We start from the raw sequence: 10,729 nt of genomic DNA, 5'->3' as shown, positions 1-10,729 counted from the left end.
CAAAAAAAAAAAAAAAAAAAACAGAAAAGGATTGCATCAACAAACTCACAAGCCATCTTATGGAATTGGAAAAAGAAGAACAATCTAGGCCTAAACCCAGCAGAAGAAAAGAAATATCCAAAATTAAATCAGAGATTAATGAAATCGAAAGCAAAAGAATCATGCAGAAAATTAATGAAACAAGGAGTTGGTTTTTTGAAAAAATAAATAAAATTGATAAACCTTTGGCCAGATTAGAAACAAAAAAGTAAAATCTCTAATAACCTCATTCAGAAATGATAAAGGGGAAATAACAACTGATGCCACAGAGATACAAGAGATTATCTCTGAATATTACCAGAAACTCTATGCCCAGAAATTTGACAATGTGAAGGAAATGGATCAATATTTGGAATCATACCCTCTCCCTAGACTTAGCCTACAGAAATAAATCTCCTGAACAGGCCAATTTCAACCACTGAGATCAAAGAAACAATTAAAAATCTCCCAACCAAAAAATGCCCTGGTCTGGATGGCTTCACACCAGAATTCTATCAAATCTTCAAAGAAGAGCTTATTCCCATACTGCAGAAATTATTCCAAAAAATTGAGGAAGAAGGAATCTTCCCCAACACGTTCTATGAAGCAAACATCACCCTGATACCAAAACCAGGAAAAGACCCAACGAAAAAGGAGAACTTCAGACCAATTTCACTAATGAATATAGATGCAAAAATTTTTAACAAAATCTTTGCCAATAAATTACAGCTTATTATCAAAAAAGTTATACATCAAGTAGGTTTCATCCCAGGGATGTAAGGCTGGTCTAACATACACAAGTCTGTAAGTGTTATTCACTGTATCAACAGAAGCAAAAACAAAGCCCATACAATCCTCTCAATAGATGCAGAAAAAGCATTCAATAAAATCCAACATCCTTTTCTATTTAGAACACTGAGGAGTATAGGCATAGGTGGCACATTTCTTAAACTGATTGAAGCTATCTATGACAAACCCACAGCTAATATTTTACTGAACGGAGTTAAACTGAAAGCTTTTCCTCCTAGAACTGGAACCTGGCAAGGTTGTCCTCTGTCACCACTACTATTCAACATAGTGCTGGAAGTTCCAGCCAATACAATTAGGCAATACAAGGAAATAAAGGGCATCCAAATGGGACTAGGGGAGGTCAAACTCTCCCTCTTTGCTGATGATATGATCTTGGGAGTCATCAAAAAATACAGTAATGTCTCAGGATATAAAATCAATGTCCACAAGTCAGTAGCCTTTGTATACGCCAATAACAACCATGATGAGAAGCTAATGAATGTCACAACTCCCTTCACCATAGTTTCAAAGAAAATGAAATACCTAGGAATATACCTAACAAAAGAGGTGAAGGACCTTATAAAGAAAATTACGAAACCCTAAAAAAAGAAATATCAGAGGACATTAACAAATGGAAGATCATACCATGCTCATGGCTGGGAAGAATCAACATTGTTAAAATGTCTATACTTTCCAAAGCAATCTTCTGATTCATTGCCATCCCTATTAAAGTACCAACATCCTACTTTCAAGACTTGGAAAAAAGGATTCTGAATTTTGTATGGAACCAGATAAAACCCCGTATAGCTAAGGCAGTTCTTAGTAATAAAAACAAAGCTGGGGGCATCAGCATACTAGATTTTAGGCTGTACTACAAGGCCATAGTGGTCAAGACAGCATGGTACTGGCACAAAAATAGAGACATAGACATTTGAGATTGAGTAGAAAACCAGGAAATGAAACTAACATCTTACAGCCACCTAATCTTCGATAAACCAAACAAGAACATACACTGGGGGAAAGACTCCCTATTCGGTAAATGGTGCTGGGAGAACTGGATATCTACATGCAAAAAACTGAAACTGGACCCGCACAAAAATTGATTCAAGATGGAGAAGGGACTTCAATTTAAGGCATAAAACGATAAAAATCCTCAAAGAAAGCATAGGAAAAGCACTGGAAGATATCGGCCCAGGGAAAGACTATGAAGAAGACTGTCATGGCAATTGCAATGACAACCAAAATAAACAAATGGGGCTTAATTAAACTGAAAAGCTTCTGTACAGCTAAGGAGACCACAGCCAAAGCAAGTAGACAACCTACACATTGGGAAAGGACATTTGCATATTGAGGGGGGTTAATTAATTATTTTTTATTAAATCATAACGTTGTACACTAATACATTTATGGGGTTCAGGGTACTGCTTCAATATACAATATGAAATGTTTACATTGAACTAAGTAACACATCCATCACAATTATACTCAATATTTGCGTATTTTGAATCAGACAAAAGCTTAATAACTAGAATTTATAGAGAACTTAAATTAATCCACATGAAAAAAGCCAATAATCCCATATATCAATGGAGAAGAGAGATGAACAGAACCTTCTCTCAAGAAGATAGATGAATGGCTAGCAAACAATGAAGAAATGCTCATTATCCTTAATTATCAGAGAAATGCAAATCAAAACCACCCTGAGATATCAACTAACTATGGTGAGAATGGCCTACATCACAAAATCTCAAAACTGTACATCCTGGCATGAATGTGGAGAGAAAGGAACACTTTTACACTGCTGATGGGACTGTAAACTGCAATCTTTCTGGAAGGAAGTATGGAGAAACCTCAAAGAACTCAAGCTAGACCTCCCATTTGATCCTGCAATCCCATTATTGAGCATCTATGCAGAAGGGGAAAAAAAAACCTTTTATCATAAGGACATTTGTATTAGACTGTTTATTGAAGCTCAATTTACAATCGCCAAAATGTGGAAACAGCGTAAATGCCCCCCAACCCACGAATAGATTAACAAGCTGTGGTACATGTATACCATCGAATATTTTTCAGCCATTAAAAAATGGAGACTTCTGTGGTTTATCTTACAAGGGTACAAGTGAATCTTTCTAAGAGTAGAATATGAACGTCTTAACACAATAACTAAGAAAATGACATGAAGGCTATGTTAACCCCAGAATTGCATTAATATACATAGTTATCATTTAATAAAAAAAAAGAGAGAAAAAATGGAGACTTCACAGCATTTGTATTAACCTGAATGGATGTGGAACACATTATTCTTAGTAAAGCATCACAAGAATGGAGAAGCATGAACCCTATGTATTCAATCTTGATTTGAGAACAATTAATGACACAGTGAGGGTGGAGAAATGGGAGAGAGAGGGAAGAAGGGAGGGGGTGGGAAAGGAAGAGCAGAGAGAGGGAAGGAGGGAGGCGGATGGGGTCTCAGTGTGTGACACATCTTGTACCATCAATGAATCCCCAATTAAAAAAAAAAAAATTGAAGAATAGAGAGGAGGCAGTCAACTAACTCAGTCTGGGTAGCAAGAGGTAACAAAGGTTACACAAGAGCTGGACCTAGAGGGATGAGTAGAATTGTACTGGCTTCAAAGAGTGGAAAAGGGGACAGCAGATATAAAAGCATAGACCTATGCAAGTGTATGACATTCTCTGGTCAGGGTGAGACACGTGATGTAACTACAACATAAGGTGTAAGGGGAGAGAAGTGAAAATGAGACCTACAAGGCAACTTACTAAGGGCCTCAAATGCCATGTGAAGGAAGATTGAAGGCAAAGTGAGTTTGAGCTGGGTAGTAACATGATCAAATCTGTAGTTAGAAAATCATTTTGGAGGCTCAGCACCTATAGCTCAGTGGCTAGGGTGCCAACCACATACACCAGAGCTCATGGGTTCGAATCCAGCCTGGGCCTGCCGAACAACAGTGACAACTACAACCAAAACATAGCCAGGCATTGTGGTGGGCGCCTGTGGTCCCAGCGACTTGGGAGGCTGAGGCAAGAGAATCATTTAAGCACAAAGAGTTGGAGGTTGCTGTGACCTGTGACGCTACAGCACTCTACGGAGGGCGACATAGTGAGACTGTGTCTAAAAAAAAAAAAAAGAAGAGATGCTCTAGAAACCCTTTTCAATGACTCACAATGGATATTTGGATTGCTTTTTGCTTTAGTATTTCAGGATTCTAAATGATCTGCATTTACCATGAAGGGTAAAAGTCATTACTCTGATTTCTGTTTTCCATAAAATTAGAACTGAAGTGTCCTCACCAGGCAACACATTTTAACTGAGATAACTTGTAAACTTTGAAGGCAATTAACCAAACCCATGACAAATCATGCCTTTTCCCCCCTCCAAGGATGTTTGTAACACAGAGACTCATTACACTAATACTTGAACTTTGTGCCTTTATGGTATTTGCTGTCTTTTAACCAGATACAATATTCTTACATTTTAATTACCCTTTCAGAATTTGACATAAGGCGAATGGGGTGTATGGGTGAATGTATGAGTGACACAGTTCTCAGAAGAATTTTTTTAAAAATTTATAAAATTGTGACTTCAAAAAAAAGAAATGATGAATCGTCTCAGTCTTCATCAGAGAATGCTTTTGTTTCATACTAACTCTTGAGTGGTGGTTGGGCAGTGTATATAGAATTAGAGGTTCACAGTTTTGCTCTTCAAGTGCTCTATAAATATTCTATTGTCAGCTACACTGTGTTTCTTTTTTCTTTTTTTTTTTTTCCTTCTCACTCCACCATGCCAGCCCTAGAGGACTCAAGAGCTTCTTGGCCTACCATTAAGGTCCCTCTTTGTTTTGGCCCCTGGTGATTTCCCTTTCGTTATATCGGGCTCAGTTGTGAGGTTTTGAGTTCACAATGAGGTACTTGAGAGTATCTCTACCAAGTTGCTGAAATCAGCTTCTGGTACTTTCTTAGTGTGTGTATATTCTCCTCACCCTCAGTGTTAGAACTAGGCTGACCTTCCCTAGGAGGCGGCTGGTGTCAGAGGGCAGAAGTATGGAGTATCTAAGTGGCTAATCATCGTCCTTCCTTACACAAGTCTCTGCTTCCCTGAAGGAGAAGGGAAAAGAGGGGGAAATAAGTGCTGGCTCTTGGTGTTACAGAAGCCGCTAACCAGTCTTCTATGACACTTTCAGAATCCTGTACCATTCCACATATGCCAGGCTTAAGATGAATTTCTTCTGGAAGAGAAGATGCTCGAGGTGGAATCTTAGCCTTCTTCTTGGGCCAGAGCTTAGAACAGAGGCTGTTCCACTCTGAGGCTGCACCTCCTAAGTGCAATAGCATTCCACAGTTATTTATTCTTTTCCTTGAATATTGAAGACTTTCCTCAAATACTCCCCAGAGGATTCACATATGGATCTAAACCAGGGAGGGAGAAAGCTGGACCATTATTGCTCAGGCCTCCAACTTTATGAGCTTCAAATGTTGGCTGCTGTTCGGTGGCAAATGTGTTCAGGGGAACAGGGTGAGTTCTCATAGGGGCCATCTGGCTCTGAATAGTAAGGCTGTACATACAGTGGAGCAGTTGCTTGTGTGGGCTCTGAGGTCAGACTGAATGTGTTCAAATCCCAGCTCTGCCGCCTCTTACCTCTGTAGCCTTGTGCCAGTTACTTAACCTCTCTGTGGCTCAGATGCCTGGTCTATAAAATAGGATTAATGAGACCATCCACTTCCCAGGGTGGCTGTGAGAATCACATGAGATAATCTAGAGAATGCAATTAATCAAGCATTTTGGCCCAAATTAAGTGTTCAATAGTTTAGTGCTTTATAGATGCTATATATGAAACTGGTGTTTGCTAGCCTTTGGCCACAGATTTACTTTTAAACTTGCCCCTGCAGATTAAATAGAACTCCTGAAGAATTTGGATTCTCAATATGTTTCAATTTTTCCTATCTCCCCCACCCATTTCCCAACCCTCCTCGTGGCCAGACTTAGGTTTACAGTATAGGAGAGGAAAAAAGTACCCTGTTGTGTTCAGGTAGTGGGACTTGCAAATTAAACTAACAAAAGACAGATTAACAGGAGGAAAAACATACGAATTTTATTTGATGTTAATATTTAATTTTTATATATGCAGAAGCCTTCATGGAAAAGAAGTGAAAACACAAAGAAGTGGTTAGAATCAGGAGTTATATGTAATGCTTTTTTAACAACAGCTGATAATTTGCGGGAATAAGACAAAAGAAAGGAGCTTTGGACTCCTAAGAGCAGTAAATTATAGGGAGATAAATATATGGGGGAAACTAATGGAAGATAAGAGCCGTTTTAACAAGATCTAAAGGTTGTCTTTAGGAAGATTTTATGCAGACCCATCTTGATGCTGACTTTCTGTCCCCAGTGATAATAGTTGTTTTCCTCATGGCATAAAGGAGAGTAAAGGAAGAAAAATTTCACAAAGGGCAATTTATGTCCTGCTTTTAGGCAAGTGGAGGAAGGACAAAGAGCTCTTTCTGCATTTGTTTCTTCTTAATGGCCTTCAGCTCCAAATAATCGTAATATCAAATTAGCATATTTGGGGGCAGCATATTCTGATCTAGACCTTACCTTTGTAGGTCTTGCATTTGATTTTTCCAAAATATCACAGCCTCTATCACACAATGCCATGAGATTAGCAGAACAATGACGAGTATTCCAATTTTAGACAAGAGGCAACTGGAGCCCTGCAAAGTAAAGTGGCTGCTTAAAACTGTTCAGCTTGTTAGAGGGAAAGACAGGGGTACTCAAAGTCAAGTCTCCCCTTCCAGTGGTCATTTCAACCTCTTACAATATCTCTTCCGGCTTTTTTCAACCTTTTTTTTTTATCTCACAGTACACTTAAACTTGCCATGACACACTTAAACTATATTGATCAAAAAACAAGAGTAAGGAAAAGAATATACTTACTGTGCTTTGGAACTCTTTCACAAATAATGTAATTAATGATCTTTAAAAACTTTTTACAGGACACCCAAGATCCTTTCACGGCACATCAGTGTGCCACGGCACACCAGTTGAAAATCACTAATCTATGCTATTATGAATCTTTCATTCAGTTATAAGGGATCTAGCAGACTGCTTTCCCTGCCCCACAAGTTTCCAAGGTGTACAGAGCTTTCAGACTGTGTGAGAAGGAAGGAAACACCCAGTTCACGGACGAAAATCTCTCTATAGCTCTGAGGAAGCGTGAGTTGTTTTATCTTTAATATTCTGGTTGGACAATGAGATGGAGAATACATCAAGGTCTCAAGCAATGGACTATTGGAATAAATGGGGGGTAAGGGTCCTTCATCTGATCTGATCAAATTCATCTAGTGCAGTGCGGGATCCTGTCTGAGCCCAAAGTGTGACTCAGAAATATCTGGAAACTGAGGCATTCATCATTCAGCAGCAACCCAAGCCTGTTACCATGGTAACAAGGATTTAAGAGAAGGGTTTCTATATTGTTGGTCTCTAAGGAGCAAAGGCGGAGACCAGGTGGTGGGTGAGAGGATGGCAGAAAGATAGAGAAATGGGACCGAGTGACATTTGCTCTTTAGCTGTGCCCCAAGGACTGGGTGTGGAGAGAAAGTGTCTGGCATATTTTCACATGGAGTAAAATTATTTTGAAGGGATCTGTGGATTTGTGGACTTTGGATTTAGAGGGGTCAGGTATAGAGACCAGGCAGATGAATATGGAAATGAGGGCTAAAGGGTGAATCCGGAGAGGGGACCGGAGGGGTTTTGCTCTCCTAGCAGAGAAACCAGGTCGAAAAGTCTGAGCTGGGATGGGCAGATGTTGCTACCGGGAGAAGCTGAAGCCATTGTGCTAATGGGGCCCCACTGACAGGTAGAAGCAATGTTGTTTAAATGTGCAGGTGACAAAATGTGGCATAGAACTCAAAGGGGCATTTCAAACCTTCTGGGTGGACCTGCCAGTGCCTTCACCCAAAGCTGCTGGGAGAGAAGGTAGCCCCATTTAGGCCCCTCTCACATGTGCCACTGTTGAGTGCCCCAGAATCCACACTGCTCACCAGGAGGGGCCTCTGTGTCCTGAAAGCCAGAGCCACCCACCAGCAGCTGGAGTCGGGAGTAGGGACTGTCCTCAAATGGCAAGATGGGCAGCTGACTTCCACGGAGCAGGGGAGGAGTCACAGAACAACAGGAAAGGACTGTCTCAGAGCAGCTGAAATTTCTGGGGTCTTTCGCAGACAACTGGAAGAAGCTTTCAAGGAATTGGGGACCGATTAAACAAAGGTGGGGACAGAGGTCGGTGACACTTGAAATTTTCCTGCTTATGGGACCTTATTTTTCCCCACGGGCCAGTGAGGCCTGGAGAAGCTTGAAACACCATCTTATGGCAGATGAAATTATCCCAAGTGCTTGGGCATCTGATAGCCCAGCTCCATGTAAATGCTGAGTGGCTCTTGAAAGACATCTAAATATAACTTTAGGATTGGTAGAGCAGGGACTGAGTTCTGGTTGGGTATGATTAGGCTCCATTTGTTCCATTTATCTCTAGTAATGTTAGCTTGAAGGAGACGAAAGGCAAATGCAAAAGGAAAAAAGGCTAGGGAGGAAAATAAAGAAGGGTTATTGTTCTCTGCTATCATGGCTATAAGAAAATTGCCTGCATTTTTAAGACATGTTCCTTCCTATATACATTTTCCAGGCATAACTTGTGAATTCCATATTATCCTTGCGTTTTTTTCTTTCAGTAGAGGGAAAACTCGACAGTGCTTTTCCTAGCTAAGAGCGATCCAAGCTAAGCACAAACATCCAAACTCCTTGGACCAGGTGTGAACCAACAGGCCCAAAGTGGGGGTGGGGGGAAGCTGGTCCCCAGGGGCCAGACGTCTCCCTGCCTGGAATTTGTATTTCCCCTTATTGGACTCTCTTTTTCTCAAAGCAGCAGCACTGGTTATTGAGGCGACTGCAGGCAACCCACAGAGCTGGTTTCTTATGGATGGTATCATGGGGCTGCCAAATTGTCTGACAATCTTTGTTTTTCTGAGAATCATTTTCTGCTTCCTGGAATCAGAACCAATGTTCAGGGTAATGGACCAGCAGACTTGAGTCCTCAGAGAGGATTTGGTCTCAGTCCCATCTTTCCATCGCTGCTGCCACCACCCTAGATTGCATCATGTGGCCAGTCACCTGAACTATTGCAGGAGGCTAAGTTGCTCTCTGAACCCTTCCTCCATCCTGCCTCGAAACTGTTGCCGAGTGAGCTTCTAAAATATGTTTCTAATCATGTCGATCCTACTGTTTTTGAAAGACCTTTAAGTATCCCATTTGTATGAACTACTATTGAATAAATAAATTGGCCCTATTTGTATTAAATCCCCTATTATCCTGTTTCCATCTTCATAGCCTTCACCACAATTCTAATCTAACTTAAAGGTATTCTAGCTCACTGTCTGTCTCCCCCCTCCATTGGAATGGAACTTTCATATGAGCAGGTCCTTAATTGTCTGCCCCCTAAACAATGGCTGACATGTTAGATAATAAATATTGGTTGAATTAAAGACTCAATAAATCAAATTCTAGTGACCATAATGAATTCCTTTTTTCACAAATGAATTTTATTTACTTTTACGATTACAAATGTAATACATGCTTGCTGTAGACAATCTGGAAAGTACAGAGAAATAGAAAGAAGAAAATAAAAACACCCATAACCCCACCACCTGAAGGCAAACACTGATTGCGGTATGTTCTAACTCTCTATGCCTGTTTAGAGGCCAAGCCCCTCATTAAGAGTGCTGGCCATGAAGCACAATAGCCAAGAGCAGTGGGGGCAATTAACAACTGAGGGGGTTGCCCAGAGGTCAGAGCTAGAGATTCCACACTGAAGGATCAGACACGAGTCACAGATCAAGAGGTCAGAAGCCGACAACACAAGAGCAAGTTGGGTTACTGTAAGAATGTAGTGAGATGGTGCTTGGCAAGAGTTTAAGCCCACTTAGTCACATGGTACACTGTCAATTACCATTAGCCATTACTATCACTATTATTATGGCTCAAAATGAATGGTTCAGGGTGGAGACTATAAGCAGGTCAAGGGCCCTGGAGACCCATTGTAGGTGCTATGAGTTGGGATATATAGGGGGAAGTCTAGTGGATTCAAAGGATGGTATAGGAGTGGGCATCACTCTCCTTATAGGGTCCCATGCCAGGTGTAATGGAACCAAGACTTCCTCAAGTTTGCCTGCTGACACATGGCAAGACACTCTAAGGTGTTTTGAGGTAGGACATTTCTCCTGCCTAGACTTCTCCCTGGACCAAGAACTAAGACTGGCCTTGATGGTGATGGGAGTTCAGAACCTCATACACCATATGCTCTTGTAGTTCACACTCTGATTGTCAGGGCAGGTCACAGGCATGTGGGTGAAAAAGAAGGTCAAGTCAGCCAAGTGAGAGATAGGGTGGGATGTCCCTGGAGGGGGAGGCTGAAGGGTGAAGGCAACAAGGTTTATGATGTAGATGAATGGAATGGGTCCAGGATCCAGTCCCAAGATAGCAGCTGAGTCAGATATCACAGGAGAAGAGCCAAGGAGCATTACTTGTTGGTGGAGGCCTTCTGATGGCCCATGCTCTGTCCAAGGTGGTCGTGAAGACCCTCTTGGGGGTCTCTGTGCTCTTTCAGGTAGTAACAGCGTTTCGGAACATGTTGGTGCTGGGAATGAAAAGAAGGAACAGAGAGGTAAGAGCCACATTTACTATGACAAGGGTGTTCTGCCTGGTTAAGTTCAGTGACCTAGCAAATCAAGGAATCTGGCTAATTTATCTCATTCATATAAAGAATGACCAGGGCAGCGCCCGTGGCTCAGAGGAGTAGGGCGCTGGCCCCATATGCTGGTGGTGGCGGGTTCAAACCCAGCCCTAGCCAAAAAAACT

At 41.3% G+C, this 10,729-nt stretch overlaps 1 protein-coding gene across 1 annotated transcript in view; it reads right to left on the bottom strand.

Annotated features, from left to right (window-relative positions):
- Window positions 1-10,391: 10,391 nt before the first annotated feature.
- RTL9 (retrotransposon Gag like 9) overlaps window positions 10,392-10,729 on the bottom strand; it is a 4,741-nt gene continuing 4,403 nt past the window's right edge. The window contains exon 2 of the mRNA XM_012811364.2: window positions 10,392-10,508. Coding sequence (XP_012666818.1) covers window positions 10,392-10,508 — 117 coding nt within the window. The remainder of the gene's footprint in view (window positions 10,509-10,729) is intronic.

The sequence above is a fragment of the Otolemur garnettii genome, unplaced genomic scaffold (genome assembly GCF_000181295.1).
Source record: "Otolemur garnettii isolate 467f Iridium unplaced genomic scaffold, OtoGar3 scaffold00155, whole genome shotgun sequence".
NCBI lineage: Eukaryota > Metazoa > Chordata > Mammalia > Primates > Galagidae > Otolemur > Otolemur garnettii.
Note: the sequence above shows the minus strand (reverse complement) of the source record. Positions and strands in the feature narration are given on the sequence as shown.